Consider the following 17,475-nt stretch of genomic DNA (forward strand, 5'->3'; position numbering starts at 1 on the left):
ACACACACACACACACACACACACACACACACACACACACACACACACACACACACACACACACACACACACACACACACACATACACATACACACACATACACACACATACATTCTTCCCCACGTCATCCTGTTGATTGACTAGTTGTTCCATGTCTATGCGGAGCTGCTTGTTAGATCTCTCCAGCTCGTCCCTCTGATCTTGGGCCTCCTGTAAGTGTGGATGGGAACAATGGAGTATCAACACTCACTATTATTTAGATGAACATGAAAACAACTTTTTATGCTGATAACTGGATAATAATGTGTGTAGTCACTCCAGTGGTACCTGCAGGGCTCGTGCCAGTGCCAGGGAGCGTGTCTCCTTCTCTCTACTGTCTGCCTCGGCCCTGTCTCTCTCCTCAGCCAGCCGGGCACTCACTGCCTTCTCCTCTGACAGGCACTGAGGGGGCAAAGGGCAGGGGTTACATCACGGTTACCTCTCACCTTTAACCTCTAACCCCTGAACTCTGACCTGGTCAAACTTCTTCTGCCTCTTCTCCAGGGTGGTGCAGTTCTGTCTCTCTCTCTGCAGGGCCAGGGTCATGTCCTCTATCTCCTCCCTCAGCCTCTCCCTCTGTCGCTCCACACGTTCTTTCTCCTCCTCCTTCTGTCGTTCTCTCTGGACGGCCTGGTCTAGGTCTCTCTGCAGTTTCCTGCGGGTCTCCTCTCCTGCCTCCACCGCCCCATTCACCTCCTCCGACTGCCTCCGCAACTCAGCCAGCTAGAGAGGGAGAGCGGGAGAGAGGGAGAGAGGGAGTGATGTGAGGAGGAAGATAGACTTACTGTAGAAGACAACTGAACATGTTTTATATTATAATCTAGAGGAAAGGTTTTTTTACACAATGATGATTACCTGCTGAGTGTGAGTCTGTATCTGCCTGGAGAGATCCTTGGCTCTCTCCTCTTCCTCCTCCACTCTCTCCATCAGTCCATTCCTCTCCTCCTCCAGAGCTCTCACCCTGGAGCCCAGAGCCAGCTTCTGACGAGTCTCATCCTGAAGTAGCTCCTAAGAGTGAAAGCAGGAAAGCGATCACGCTCTCCGTAGCTGATGTGAGTAAGACCTTTAAACTGGTCAACATTCACAAGGCCGCAGGGCCAGATGGATTACCAGGACGTGTACTCCGAGCATGAGCTGACCAACTGTCTAGTGTCTCCCTGACCACCATAGTCCCTGTGCCCAAGTCTCTCCCTGACCACCATAGTCCCTGTGCCCAAGTGTCTCCCTGACCACCATAGTCCCTGTGCCCAAGTCCCTCCCTGACCACCATCGTCCCTGTGCCCAAGTGTCTCCCTGACCACCATAGTCCCTGTGCCCAAGTGTCTCCCTGACCACCATAGTCCCTGTGCCCAAGTGTCTCCCTGACCCCCACAGTCCCTGTGCCCAAGTGTCTCCCTGACCACTATAGTCCCTGTGCCCAAGTGTCTCCCTGACCCCCATAGTCCCTGTGCCCAAGTGTCTCCCTGACCACCATAGTCCCTGTGCCCAAGTGTCTCCCTGACCACCATAGTCTCTGTGCCCAAGTGTCTCCCTGACCCCCACAGTCCCTGTGCCCAAGTCTCTCCCTGACCACCATAGTCCCTGTGCCCAAGTCTCTCCCTGACCACCATAGTCCCTGTGCCCAAGTGTCTCCCTGACCCCCATAGTCCCTGTGCCCAAGTGTCTCCCTGACCACCATAGTCCCTGTGCCCAAGTGTCTCCCTGACCACCATAGTCCCTGTGCCCAAGTCTCTCCCTGACCACCATAGTCTCTGTGCCCAAGTGTCTCCCTGACCACCATAGTCCCTGTGCCCAAGTCTCTCCCTGACCACCATAGTCCCTGTGCCCAAGTCTCTCCCTGACCACCATAGTCCCTGTGCCCAAGTGTCTCCCTGACCACCATAGTCCCTGTGCCCAAGTGTCTCCCTGACCACCATAGTCCCTGTGCCCAAGTGTCTCCCTGACCACCATAGTCCCTGTGCCCAAGTGTCTCCCTGACCACCATAGTCCCTGTGCCCAAGTGTCTCCCTGACCAGCCATAGTCCCTGTGCCCAAGTGTCTCCCTGACCACCATAGTCCCTGTGCCCAAATGTCTCACTGACCACCATAGTCCCTGTGCCCAAATGTCTCCCTGACCACCATAGTCCCTGTGCCCAAATGTCTCACTGACCACCATAGTCCCTGTGCCCAAATGTCTCACTGACCACCATAGTCCCTGTGCCCAAATGTCTCCCTGACCACCATAGTCCCTGTGCCCAAATGTCTCACTGACCACCATAGTCCCTGTGCCCAAATGTCTCACTGACCACCATAGTCCCTGTGCCCAAATGTCTCCCTGACCACCATAGTCCCTGTGCCCAAGTGTCTCCCTGACCCCCATAGTCCCTGTGCCCAAGTGTCTCCCTGACCACCATGGTCCCTGTGCCCAAGTCTCTCCCTGACCCCCATAGTCCCTGTGCCCAAGTCTCTCCCTGACCCCCATAGTCCCTGTGCCCAAGAAGATCAAGGTAACCTGCCTAAATGATTACCGAACCGTAGCACTCACATCTGTAGCCATGAAAGTGCTTTGAAAGGCTGGTCATGGCTCACATCAACACCATCATCCCAGAAACCTTAGACCCACTCCAATTTGCATACCGCCCCAACAGATACACAGATGACGCAATCTCTATTGCTCTATTGCACTCAACACTTCCCTTTCCCACCTGGACAAAAGGAACATCAATGCTGTTCATCGACTTCAGCTTAGCATTCAACACCATAGTGCCCACAAAGCTCATCACTAAGCTAAGGACCCTGGGACCAAACACCTACCTCTGCAACTGGATTCTAGACTTACTGACAGGCCGCCCCCAGGTGGTAAGGGTAGGAAACAACACATCTGCCACGCTGATCCTCAACACAGGGACCCCTCAGGGGTGCGTGCTTAGTCCCCTCCTGTACACCCTGTTCACTCATGACTGTGTGGCCAAGCACGACTCCAACACCATCATTAAGTTTTCCGTTGACACAACAGTGGTAGGCCTGAACACCGACAACAACGAGACAACCTATAGGGAGGAGGTCAGAGACCTGGCAGTGTGATGCCAGGACAACAACCTCTCCTTCAATGTGATCAAGACAAAGGAGATGATTGTGGACTTCATGAAAAGGAGGGCCGAGCAGGTCCCCATTCTCATCGACGGGGTTGCAGTGGAGCAGGTTGAGAGTTTCAAGTTCCTTGGTGTCCACATCACCAACAAACTAACATGGTCCAAGCACATCAAGACAGTCGTGAAGAGGGCATGACAAAACCTATTCCCCCTCAGGAGACTGAAAAGAAAGTTCCACAGCAGCACCATCGAGAGCATCCTGACTGGTTGCATCACCCCCTGGTATGGTAACTGCTAGGCCTCCAACAATGCGCTACAGAGGGTAGTGCGTACGGCCCAGTACATCACTGGGGCAAAGCTTCCTGCCATCTAGGACCTCTAGGAAGGCCCTAAAAATTGCCAAAGACTCCAGCCACCCTAGTCATAGACTGTTCTCTCTGCTACCGCACGGCAAGTGGTACCGTAGCGCCAGGTCTAGGTCCAAAAGGCTTCTTAACAGCTTCTACCCCCAAAAGACTGCTAAACAGCTAATCAAATGGCTACCTGGACTATTTGCATTGAACCCCCCCCTTTTTTACACTGCTGCTACTCTCTGTTTATAATCTATGCATTATCACTTTACCTCTACCTACATGTACATATTACCTCAATTACCTCGACTAACCTGTACCCCTGCAGATTTGATTTGATTTGATTTATTAACTCGGTACCGGTACCCCCTGTATATAGTCACACTATTGTTATTTTATTGTTGTTCTATTATTTGTTACTTTAGTTTATTTACTAAATCTTTTTCTTAACTCTTATTTTTCTTAAAACTGCATTGTTGGTTAAGGGCTTGTAAGCATTTCACAGTAAGGTCTACCTACATCTGTTGTATTCAGTGCATGTGACAAATAACATTTGATTTGATATCAACATGGAAGTGGTTAAAAACAGAAGATGAAGGAGTTGGCTGTGTGTGTGTGTGTGTGTGTGTGTGTGTGTGTGTGTGTGTGTGTGTGTGTGTACCTGAGCGTCGTGGAGCTGGCTCTCCAGGCTGCTGACCTCCTTGTTGAGATGGAGGGATTTGGAGTCAGAGGAGGAGAGAGAACTAGAGAGGGTCTCCATCTCAGACTGTAGCTTGTGCAGTCGCTCCTCTCTCTCCTCTCTCTCTCTGTCGGCCTGTGCGAGGCGTGCGGTCAGCTCCTGGAGTTGGCCCTCTGCCCTCTTGCGGCCCCTCTCACTCTCCATGCGGCCCCCCTGCAGGGACTTCAGTTCTGAGGCCAAGCTCACCCTCTCATCCTCTAATAGAGTCTTGGCCTTCTCTAGGGACTGACGGGCCTGGGGAGACCATATAACATCAGGAATTACTACATACATACCATACACATAGAAACACCACGTTACAGACGTCTCAGTGACCAGTCTACAGAGAGAGAATAGCATGCAGGAGTCACTACCGACACTGTACTGTGGGAATAACATTTACATTTAAGTCATTTAGCAGACGCTCTTATCCAGAGCGACTTACAAATTGGTGCATACACCTTATGACAACCAGTGGAACAGCCACTTGCATCTAAATCTTGTTGGGGGAGAAAGGGGGGTGAGAAGGATTACTTACCCTTACTTACCCTATCCTAGGTATTCCTTATAACACACGCAATATGCACAGAGAGTCACTGCATAGGCTACATTCTGTGTGTGACTCACCCGCTTGCTGTTGTCCAGTTGTTCCTGCAGGTTGTCTATGGCAGAGCAGTGCTTGACTCTGAGCTCTGAGAGCTGGGCCTCGTGACGTCTCGTCTCCCCCTCAACACATCTCTGGAGCTCCCCCAGCTCTGCCTCTCTACGAGACCTGAGTTCCTGCTGGGCCGCCGTGGTGTCCAGTGTGTCTTCCAGCTCTGTCCTCAAGGCCTCCAGCTCCTCCCCCAGGTCTCTCCTCTGTTTCTCTGCCCTCTCTCTCATCCCTCGTTCATTCTCCACTTCCTCCTTCAGCTCTGACACCTGAGACATGGCCTCTCTCAGAGCCCTCTGAGCCTCAGTCCTTCGTGCACCCTCCTCCTCCAATCTGGGAGAAAGAGAGAGAGAAGTCAAATATGGTGTTCCGCAAGGCACTGTGCTGGAACCATTTTGATTACCATTATCAAGAAAGAAAGCAGTATTGTAACACTATGCAAATGAGGGGGTTGATATTTACACTCTTCTCAAGGTGTGTGAATATACAGTTTAGATGTCCTCTCACCTCCCCTGTAGGGTTGTGATATCTTTCTCTCTCTGAGCCAGGGTGCCCCTGAGTTCAGCGGACATTAGTCCCAGGTCAGAGAGCTGCTCCTGGGCTTCCACAGCTTCCCCCTCCATCCTCCTCCTCCACTTCTCCTGCTCCAGACGACCCTGCTCCTCACGCTTCAACCGATCTACAGGAGCGAGGGGGAAGAAGAGAAAGAAAATAGAAAATAATTCATACCAGGACAAGTATCTGAAACAGTGTTGAGTGTGCAGCAAGTTCATCAAATGTATGTCATAACGTTAAGTATGCATAACAAGTGCCATCAGTTAGGAACAAGCTTTACCTTCCAGGTCAGCAATGACTGCTTCCTGTTTGTTTTTCAGTTTGTTGAGACTCTTGGTCTTCTCCTCTTCCTCAGTCAGTGAGTCTGTCACCTCATTCAACCTCTCCTCCAGCTGCTTCTTCTCCTGAGAGACAGAGACAACATGGACAAATGAAGTTCCAGCTGGGATAGTCAGCTTCTATAAAGCCCTTCAGTTCTGTCCAGCTGAGTAAACCCTGGGTTTGGCAGCTTCTATAAAGCCCTTCAGTTCTGTACAGCTGAGTCAACCCTGGGTTTGGCAGCTTCTATAAAACCCTTCAGTTCTGTCCAGCTGAGTAAACCCTGGGTAGCTCAGCTTCTATAAAGCCCTTCAGTCCTGTCCAGTTGAGTAAACCCTGGGTAGGTCAGCTTCTATAAAGCCCTTCAGTCCTGTCCAGCTGAGTGAACCCTGGGTAGGTTAGCTTCTACCTTGGGTTGTGCCGTGGCGGAGATCTTTGTGGGCTATACTCGGCCTTGTCTCAGGATGGTAAGTTGGTGCTTGAAGATACCCCTCTAGTGGTGTGGGGGCTGTGCTTTGGCAAATTGGGTGGGGTTATATCCTTCCTGTTTGGCCGTGTCCCGGGGTATCATCGGATGGGGCCACAGTGTCTCCTGACCCCTCCTGTCTCAGCCTCAAGTATTTATGCTGCAGTAGTTTATGCGTCGGGGGGCTAGGGTCAGTTTGTCATATCTGGAGTACTTCTCCTGTCTTATCCTGTGTGAATTTAAGTATGCTCTCTCTAATTTTCTCTTTCTCTCTCTTGGAGGACCTGAGCCGTAGGACCATGCCTCAGGACTACCTGGCATGATGACTCCTTGCTGTCCCCAGTCCACCTGGCCGTGCTGCTGCTCCAGTTTCAACTGTTCTGCCTGCGGCTATGGAATCCTGACCTGTTCACCAGACGTGCTACCTGTCCCAGACCTATTATTAGACCATGTTGGTCATTTATGAACATTTGAACATCTTGGCCAAGTTCTGTTATAATCTCCACCCGGAGATTGGCCTTTCTAGGGAGTTTTTCCTAGACACCGGGCTTCAACATCTGCATCAAATCAAATCAAATTTGATTTGTCACATACACATGGTTAGCAGATGTTAATGCGAGTGTAGCGAAATGCTTGTGCTTCTAGTTCCGACAATGCAGTGATAACCAACAAGTAATCTAACTAACAATTCCAAAACTACTGTCTTATACACAGTGTAAGGGGATAAAGAATATGTACATAAGGATATATGAATGAGTGATGGTACAGGGCAGCATACAGTAGATGGTATCGAGTACAGTATATACATATGAGATGAGTGCTTTTACACCTGCATTGTTTGCTGTTTGGGGTTTTAGGCTGGGTTTCTGTACAGCACTTTGAGATATCAGCTGATGTACGAAGGGCTATATAAATACATTTGATTTGATTTGATTTGATGTAGACAAAGTAAACAAAGTGGCATAGTTAAAGTGGCTAGTGATACATGTATTACATAAGGATGCAGTCGATGATATAGAGTACAGTATATACGTATGCATATGAGATGAATAATGTAGGGTAAGTAACATTACATAAGGTAGCATTGTTTAAAGTGGCTAGTGATATATTTACATCATTTCCCATCAATTCCCATTATTAAAGTGGCTGGAGTTGGGTCAGTGTCAATGACAGTGTGTTGGCAGCAGCCACTCAATGTTAGTGGTGGCTGTTTAACAGTCTGATGGCCTTGAGATAGAAGCTGTTTTTCAGTCTCTCGGTCCCAGCTTTGATGCACCTGTACTGACCTCGCCTTCTGGATGATAGCGGGGTGAACAGGCAGTGGCTCGGGTGGTTGATGTCCTTGATGATCTTTATGGCCTTCCTGTAACATCGGGTGGTGTAGGTGTCCTGGAGGGCAGGTAGTTTGCCCCCGGTGATGCGTTGTGCAGACCTCACTACCCTCTGGAGAGCCTTACGGTTGAGGGCGGAGCAGTTGCCGTACCAGGCGGTGATACAGCCCGCCAGGATGCTCTCGATTGTGCATCTGTAGAAGTTTGTGAGTGCTTTTGGTGACAAGCCAAATTTCTTCAGCCTCCTGAGGTTGAAGAGGCGCTGCTGCGCCTTCTTCACGACGCTGTCAGTGTGAGTGGACCAATTCAGTTTGTCTGTGATGTGTATGCCGAGGAACTTAAAACTTGCTACCCTCTACACTACTGTTCCATCGATGTGGATAGGGGGGTGTTCCCTCTGCTGTTTCCTGAAGTCCACAATCATCACCAATCATCAAGCCTACCACTGTTGTGTCGTCCGCAAACTTGATGATTGAGTTGGAGGCGTGCGTGGCCACGCAGTCGTGGGTGAACAGGGAGTACAGGAGAGGGCTCAGAACGCACCCTTGTGGGGCCCCCGTGTTGAGGATCAGCGGGGAGGAGATGTTGTTGCCTACCCTCACCACCTGGGGGCGGCCCGTCAGGAAGTCCAGTACCCAGTTGCACAGGGCGGGGTCGAGACCCAGGGTCTCGAGCTTGATGACGAGCTTGGAGGGTACTATGGTGTTGAATGCCGAGCTGTAGTCGATGAACAGCATTCTCACATAGGTATAGCATTGCTTGCTGTTTGGGGTTTTAGGCTGGGTTTCTGTACAGCTGATGTACGAAGGGCTATATAAATACATTCAGTCCTGTCCAGTTGAGTGAACCCTGGGTAGGTCAGCTTCTATAAAGCCCTTCAGTTCTGTCCAGGATGAGGTAAGTGTTCCAGTTAAATGCGGTCCAGGGTTTATACTGTAGTCAGTGTAACTATGGTTACCTTGCAGAGGCGGTCTCTCTGTTCTCCAGTGCTCAGCATCTCTGTCTCCAGACTCTTGACCTTGGTCTCCAGGGTAACCTTCTCCAACTGGAGGCGCTGTCTGGCCGACTCCTCCTCCTCCAACTGTTCCTCCAGATCCTGAGGAGGAGAGGGAGAGGGGAGGAGAGGAGGAGAGGGAGAAGGAGAGGAGGAGAGAGAGGGAAATGGGAGGAGAGAAGGAGGGAGAGCGGAGGAGAGAGAGGGAAAGGGGAGGAGAGAAGTAGGGAGAGAGGAAGAGAGGAGTAGAGAGGGGAGGAGTGACAGAAAATTAGAGACTGAGAGATCCAGTTATTCAGCAGAGCCTCTCATCTAAAGTTCCAAAACAATGCTGCTCTCTTCCTCATTATCATGTGCTTCATGTCCCCTTCTCTGTCTTCCACTCTCCCACTGTCCTGTACCGTCACGTGCTGCTGCATCTTCTTCCTCTCATTGGTCATCTGAACGCCCCTCTCCTCCTCCTCCTCCAATCGTCCCTCCAGCTCCCCCAGGATTTCCTCCAACTCCTGCTTCCTGCTGACGAGTCTGGCCCTCATCTCCTCCGCCTCAGCAAACAGCTCCGCCTCCGCCTGCAGCTGGTCTGTCAGCACCGCCTTCTCCTCCATCAGCTAGGAACCAGGGATGAGAAGGGAGAAAGGGGGACAAAGGGGGAGAAAGGGGCAGGGAGGTAAGTGTTCTGGTCTCTCTACCTGCTGGTGCTTTATTATCAGATGTGTTGTACACATAGAGAGAGAGAGAGATATACAGAGAGAGAGAGAGAGAATAACTGACCACTGTGACTGACCCAAACTTAAGGAAAGCTTTGACTATGTACAGACTTAGTGAGCATAGCCTTGCTATTGAGAAAGGCCACCATAGACAGACCTGGCTCTCAAGAGAAGACAGGCTATGTGCACAATGCCCACAAAATGAGGTGGAAACTGAGCTGCACTTCCTAACCTCCTGTCCAACGTATGACCATATTAGAGATACATATTTCCCTCAGATTACAAAGAATTCGAAAACAAATCCAATTTTGATAAACTCCCATATATACTGGGTGAAATTCCACAAGAAAAGGTCAACCAGTGAAGAACAAACCCATATTTACCAGTAAATACAACCCATATTTATGCTTATTTATTTTCCCTTGTGTACTTTAACCATTTGTACATTGTTACAACACTGTATATACATATAATATGACATTTGTAATGTCTTTATTGTTTTGAAACTTCTCTATGTGTAATGTTTACTGTTCATTTTTATTGTTTATTTCACTTTTGTATATTATCTACCTCACTTGCTTTGGCAATGTTAACACGTTTCCCATGCCAATAAAGCCCCTTGAATTGAATTGAGAGAGAGAGAGAGACCTCCAGATAGATAGATAGATACACCTCCAGAGAGATAGATATATACACCTCCAGATAGATAGATAGATACACCTCCAGATAGATAGATAGATACACCTCCAGATAGATAGATAGATACACCTCCAGATAGATAGATAGATACACCTCCAGATAGATAGATAGATACACCTCCAGATAGATAGATAGATAGAGAAACCTCCAGATAGATAGATAGATACACCTCCAGATAGATAGATAGATACACCTCCAGATAGATAGATAGATACACCTCCAGATAGATAGATATATACACCTCCAGATAGATAGATAGATACACCTCCAGATAGATAGATAGATACACCTCCAGATAGATAGATAGATACACCTCCAGATAGATAGATAGATACACCTCCAGATAGATACACCTCCAGATAGATAGATAGATACACCTCCAGATAGATAGATAGATACACCTCCAGATAGATAGATAGATACACCTCCAGATAGATACACCTCCAGATAGATAGATTGATACACCTCCAGATAGATACACCTCCAGATAGATAGATTGATACACCTCCAGATAGATAGATTGATACACCTCCAGATAGACAGATTGATACAACTCCAGATATATAGATAAAGAAATCTCCAGATAGATAGATTGATACAACTCCAGATATATAGATAGAGAAATCTCCAGATAGATAGATTGATACAACTCCAGATATATAGATAGAGAAATCTCCAGATAGATAGATTGATACACCTCCAGATAGATAGATTGATACACCTCCAGATAGATAGATTGATACAACTCCAGATATATAGATAGAGAAATCTCCAGATAGATAGATTGATACAACTCCAGATATATAGATAGAGAAATCTCCAGATAGACAGATTGATACAACTCCAGATATATAGATAGAGAAATCTCCAGATAGATAGATTGATACACCTCCAGATATATAGATAGAGAAATCTTCAGATAGATAGATTGATACAACTCCAGATATATAGATAGAGAAATCTCCAGATAGATAGATTGATACACCTCCAGATAGACAGATTGATACACCTCCAGATAGATAGATTGATACACCTCCAGATAGATAGATTGATACACCTCCAGATAGATAGATTGATACAGCTCCAGATATATAGATAGAGAAATCTCCAGATAGATAGATTGATACAACTCCAGATATATAGATAGAGAAATCTCCAGATAGACAGATTGATACAACTCCAGATATATAGATAGAGAAATCTCCAGATAGATAGATTGATACAACTCCAGATATATAGATAGAGAAATCTCCAGATAGATAGATTGATACAACTCCAGATATATAGATAGAGAAATCTCCAGATAGATAGATTGATACAACTCCAGATATATAGATAGAGAAATCTCCAGATAGATAGATTGATACACCTCCAGATAGACAGATTGATACAACTCCAGATATATAGATAGAGAAATCTCCAGATAGATAGATTGATACACCTCCAGATAGAAAGATTGATACAACTCCAGATATATAGATAGAGAAATCTCCAGATAGACAGATTGATACAACTCCAGATATATAGATAGAGAAATCTCCAGATAGATAGATTGATACAACTCCAGATATATAGATAGAGAAATCTCCAGATAGATAGATTGGTACAACTCCAGATATATAGATAGAGAAATCTCCAGATAGATAGATTGATACAACTCCAGATATATAGATAGAGAAATCTCCAGATAGACAGATTGATACAACTCCAGATAGACAGATTGATACAACTCCAGATATATAGATAGAGAAATCTCCAGATAGATAGATTGATACAACTCCAGATAGACAGATTGATACAACTCCAGATATATAGATAGAGAAATCTCCAGGTAGATAGATTGATACAACTCCAGATATATAGATAGAGAAATCTCCAGATAGACAGATTGATACAACTCCAGATAGACAGATTGATACAACTCCAGATATATAGATAGAGAAATCTCCAGATAGATAGATTGATACAACTCCAGATATATAGATAGAGAAATCTCCAGATAGATAGATTGATACAACTCCAGATATATAGATAGAGAAATCTCCAGATAGATAGATTGATACAACTCCAGATATATAGATAGAGAAATCTCCAGATAGATAGATTGATACACCTCCAGATAGACAGATTGATACAACTCCAGATATATAGATAGAGAAATCTCCAGATAGATAGATTGATACACCTCCAGATAGACAGATTGATACAACTCCAGATATATAGATAGAGAAATCTCCAGATAGATAGATTGATACACCTCCAGATAGACAGATTGATACAACTCCAGATATATAGATAGAGAAATCTCCAGATAGATAGATTGATACACCTCCAGATAGACAGATTGATACAACTCCAGATATATAGATAGAGAAATCTCCAGATAGATAGATTGATACAACTCCAGATATATAGATAGATAAATCTCCAGATAGATAGATTGGTACAACTCCAGATATATAGATAGAGAAATCTCCAGATAGATAGATTGGTACAACTCCAGATATATAGATAGAGCAATCTCCAGATAGATAGATACACCTCCTGAGAGATAGATAGATACACCTCCAGATAGATAGATAAACCTCCAGATAGATAAACCTCCAGATAGATAGACACATCCATATAGATAGATAGAGAAACCCCCAGATAGATAGATAGAGACACCTCCAGATAGATAGAGAAACCTCAAGATAGAAAGATAGATAGACCTCCAGATAGATAGATAGATAGATAGATACACCTCCAGATAGATAGATACACCTCCAGATAGATAGATAGATAGAGAAACCTCCAGATAGATAGATATATACACCTCCAGATAGATAGATAGATACAACTCCAGATAGATAGATAGATAAACCTCCAGATAGATAGATATATATACCTCCAGATAGGTAGATAGATAAACCTCCAGATAGATAGATAGATAGAGAAACCTCCAGATAGATAGATATATACACCTCCAGATAGATAGATAGATACAACTCCAGATAGATATATAGATAGATAGATAGATAGATAGATAGATAGATAGATAGATAGATAGATAGAGAAACCTCCAGATAGGTAGATAGATAAACCTCCAGATAGATAGATAGGTAGCTAAACCTCCAGATAGATAGATAGATAAACCTCCAGATAGATAGATATATATACCTCCAGATAGGTAGATAGATAAACCTCCAGATAGATAGATAGATAGAGAAACCTCCAGATAGATAGATATATACACCTCCAGATAGATAGATAGATACAACTCCAGATAGATAGATAGATAGATAGATAGATAGATAGATAGATAGATAGATAATAGAGAAACCTCCAGATAGGTAGATAGATAAACCTCCAGATAGATAGATAGGTAGATAAACCTCCAGATAGATAGATATATAAACCTCCAGATAGATAGATATATATACCTCCAGATAGGTAGATAGATAAACCTCCAGATAGATAGATAGATAGATATATACACCTCCAGATAGACAGATAGATACACCTCCAGATAGATAGATAGATAGATATATATACCTTCAGATAGATAGATAGACCTCCAAAAAGATAAATAGATAAACCTCCAGAAAGATAAATAGATAAACCTCCAGATAGATAGATAGAGAAACCTCCAGATAGATAGATAGAGAAACCTCCAGATAGATACATAGAGAAACCTCCAGATAGATACATAGAGAAACCTCCAGAAACATATATAGATAAACCTCCAGATAGATACATAGAGAAACCTCCAGATAGATAAATAGATAAACCTCCAGATAGACAGATAGATACACTTCCAGATAGATAAATAGATAAACCTCCAGATAGACAGATAGATACACCTCCAGATAGATAGATAGATAGATAGATAGATAGATACACCTCCAGATAGATAGATAGATAGATAGAGAAACCTCCAGATAGATAGATAGATAGATACACCTCCAGATAGATAAATAGATAAACCTCCAGATAGACAGATAGATACACCTCCAGATAGATAAATAGATAAACCTCCAGATAGACAGATAGATACACCTCCAGATAGATAAATAGATAAACCTCCAGATAGACAGATAGATACACCTCCAGATAGATAAATAGATAAACCTCCAGATAGATAGATAGAGAAAGGAAAGGTATGTTACCTGTATGTGCTTCTTGTCCAGATCAGTGTAGTCCTGTTCCACTCTGGTCAGGTTGTCTTTGGCATTCTTAAGCTCCGACTCCCTCACCTGGATCTCCTCGTCCTGACGAGTCACCTGCAGCAGAGGCTTCACCTGGGGGGCACGGGTCAGAGGTCACGGGTTAGGTCACATACAGTGGGGCAAAAAAGTATTTAGTCAGCCACCAATTGTGCAAGTCCTCCCACTTAAAAAGATGAGAGGCCTGTAATTGTCATCATAGGTACACTTCAACTATGACAGACAAAATGAGAAAAAAATCCTGAAAATCACATTGTATGATTTTTATTGAATTTGTTTGCAAATTATGGTGGAAAATAAGTATTTGGTCACCTACAAACAAGCAAGATATCTGGCTCTCACAGACCTGTAACTTCTTCTTTAAGAGGCTCCTCTGTCCTCCACTCGTTACCTGTATTAATGGCACCTGTTTGAACTTGTTTTCAGTATAAAAGACACCTGTCCACAACCTCAAACAGTCACACTCCAAACTCCACTATGGCCAAGACCAAAGAGCTGTCAAAGGACACCAGAAACAAAATTGTAGACCTGCACCAGGCTGGGAAGACTGAATCTGCAATAGGTAAGCAGCTTGGTTTGAAGAAATCAACTGTGGGAGCAATTATTAGGAACTGGAAGACATACAAGACCACTGATAATTTCCACGCAAGATCTCACCCCGTGGGGTCAACATGATCACAAGAACGGTGAGCAAAAATCCTAGAACCACACGGGGGGACCTAGTGAATGACCTGCAGAGAGCTGGGACCAAAGTAACAAAGCCTACCATCAGTAACACACTACGGCACCAGGGACTCAAATCCTGCAGTGCCAGACGTGTCCCCCTGCTTAAGCCAGTACATGTCCAGGCCCGTCTGAAGTTTGCTAGAGAGCATTTGGATGATCCAGAAGAAGATTGGGAGAATGTCATATGGTCAATTGAAACCAAAATATAACTTTTTGGTAAAAACTCAACTCGTCGTGTTTGGAGGACAAAGAATGCTGAGTTGCATCCAAAGAACACCATACCTACTGTGAAGCATGGGGGTGGAAACATCATGCTTTGGGGCTGTTTTTCTGCAAAGGGACCAGGACAACTGATCCGTGTAAAGGAAAGAATGAATGAGGCCATGTATCGTGAGATTTTGAGTGAAAACCTCCTTCCATCAGCAAGGGCATTGAAGATGAAACGTGGCTGGGTCTTTCAGCATGACAATGATCCCAAACACACCGCCCGGGTAATGAAGTGTGGCTTCGTAAGAAGCATTTCAAGGTCCTGGAGTGGCCTAGCCAGTCTCCAGATCTCAACCCCATAGAAAATCTTTGGAGGGAGTTGAAAGTCCGTGTTGCCCAGCAACAATCCCAAAACATCACTGCTCTAGAGGAGATCTGCATGGAGGAATGGGCCAAAATACCAGCAACAGTGTGTGAAAACCTTGTGAAGACTTACAGAAAACGTTTGACCTCTGTCATTGCCAACAAAGGGTATATGACAAAGTATTGAGATTAGCTTTTGTTATTGACCAACTACTTATTTTCCACCATAATTTGCAAATAAATTCATTAAAAATCCTACAATGTGATTTTCTGGAAAATGTTTTCTTATTTTGTCTGTCACAGTTGAAGTGTACCTATTATGAAAATTACAGGCCTCTCTCATCTTTTTAAGTGGGAGAACTTGCACAATTGGTGGCTGACTAAATACTTTTTTTGCCCCACTGTACTACCTGTGCTAGAGTGTGTGTGTGTGTGTGTGTGTGTGTGTGTGTGTGTGTGTGTGTGTGTGTGTGTGTGTGTGTGTGTGTGTGTGTGTGTGTGTGTGTGTGTGTGTGTGTGTGTGTGTGTGTGTGTGTGTGTGTGTGTGTGTGTGTGTGTGTATGTGTGTGTGTGTACCTTGGTGAACAGCCTCCACCATTGCCAGTTCCTGAGTTTGAGGTAGGCAGCACAGTTCCTCTGCATCACTCTCATAGCACTCAGCTGCTGCTGCTTCTTCAGGAAGGCCCTACAGAGAGAGTCAACACAGAGAGAGACAGAGAGAGTCAACACAGAGAGAGACAGAGAGAGTCAACACAGAGAGAGACAGAGAGAGTCAACACAGAGAGAGACAGAGAGAGAGACAGAGAGAGTCAACACAGAGAGACAGAGAGAGAGACAGAGAGTGTCAACACAGAGAGAGACCGAGAGACAGAGAGAGTCAACACAGAGAGAGAAAACACAGAGAGTCAACACAGAGAGAGAGACAGAGAGAGTCAACACAGAGAGAGACAGAGAGAGTCAACACAGAGAGAGACAGAGAGAGTCAACACAGAGAGAGTCAACACAGAGAGAAATCACAGAGAAAGACAGAGTCAACACAGAGTCAACACAGAGAGAGTCAACACAGAGATAGACAATGAGAGTCAACACAGAGAGAGACAATGAGAGTCAACACAGAGAGAGTCAACACAGAGAGTCAAGACAGAGAGAGAGATAGAGAGAGTCAACACAGAGAGAGTCAACACAGAGAGAGACAGAGAGAGAGAGTCAACACAGAGATAGAGACAGAGAAAGTCAACACAGAGAGATAGACAGAGAGAGTCAACAGAGAGAGAGACAGAGAGAGTCAACACAGAGAGTCAACACAGAGAGAGAGACAGAGAGAGTCAACACAGAGAGTCAACACAGAGAGATAGAGAGAGAGAGAGTCAACACAGAGAGAGAGACAGAGAGAGTCAACACAGAGAGAGAGACAGAGAGAGTCAACACAGAGAGAGAGACAGAGAGAGTCAGCACAGAGAGAGACAGAGAGAGTCAACACAGAGAGAGAGACAGAGAGAGTCAACACAGAGAGAGACAGAGAGAGTCAACACAGAGAGAGAGACAGAGAGTCAACACAGAGAGAGATAGAGAGAGTCAACACAGAGAGAGACAGAGAGTCAACACAGAGAGAGACAGAGAGTCAACACACAGAGAGAGACAGAGAGAGTCAACACAGAGAGAGACAGAGAGAATCAAGACAGAGAGAGAGATAGAGAGAGTCAACACAGAGAGAGTCAACACAGAGAGAGACAGAGAGAGAGAGTCAACACAGAGATAGAGACAGAGAAAGTCAACACAGAGAGATAGACAGAGAGAGTCAACAGAGAGAGAGAGACAGAGAGACAAAGACACACACTAAAACACACCTGCGTGCGAGGAATCCTCGGGCAGCGCTCTGGAAGCGTATGATGGTGTCAGTGATCTTCAGGTCTCTCTCCTCCTCCAGGTGACCTAAGACTCCAGCCCTGAAGAACACTTTGCTCTGCCCAACTCTGAACAGGTTACGGTCCAGCTCCAACGCTCTGATCTGGAGACAGAGAGAGGACGGATACAAAGTTGAAATCACGTCCATATATGCATGTGCTTCAACAC

At 45.4% G+C, this 17,475-nt stretch overlaps 1 protein-coding gene across 7 annotated transcripts in view; it reads right to left on the reverse strand.

Moving 5' to 3' along the window:
• LOC118380193 (myosin-10-like) overlaps positions 1 to 17,475 on the reverse strand; it is a 103,673-nt gene that overhangs the window by 17,059 nt on the left and 69,139 nt on the right. For all 7 annotated transcript variants that reach the window (XM_052495103.1, XM_052495102.1, XM_052495104.1 and 4 more), the window contains 13 exons: positions 17,250 to 17,410; positions 15,979 to 16,087; positions 14,050 to 14,181; positions 8,897 to 9,103; positions 8,460 to 8,597; positions 5,667 to 5,790; positions 5,339 to 5,510; positions 4,807 to 5,164; positions 4,123 to 4,434; positions 896 to 1,048; positions 515 to 763; positions 329 to 442; positions 113 to 211 (listed from right to left, as the gene is read on the reverse strand). In XM_052495103.1, the coding sequence (XP_052351063.1) occupies positions 113 to 211; positions 329 to 442; positions 515 to 763; positions 896 to 1,048; positions 4,123 to 4,434; positions 4,807 to 5,164; positions 5,339 to 5,510; positions 5,667 to 5,790; positions 8,460 to 8,597; positions 8,897 to 9,103; positions 14,050 to 14,181; positions 15,979 to 16,087; positions 17,250 to 17,410 (2,328 nt within the window). The remainder of the gene's footprint in view (positions 1 to 112; positions 212 to 328; positions 443 to 514; positions 764 to 895; positions 1,049 to 4,122; positions 4,435 to 4,806; positions 5,165 to 5,338; positions 5,511 to 5,666; positions 5,791 to 8,459; positions 8,598 to 8,896; positions 9,104 to 14,049; positions 14,182 to 15,978; positions 16,088 to 17,249; positions 17,411 to 17,475) is intronic.

Source organism: Oncorhynchus keta, chromosome 34 (assembly GCF_023373465.1).
Source record: "Oncorhynchus keta strain PuntledgeMale-10-30-2019 chromosome 34, Oket_V2, whole genome shotgun sequence".
NCBI lineage: Eukaryota > Metazoa > Chordata > Actinopteri > Salmoniformes > Salmonidae > Oncorhynchus > Oncorhynchus keta.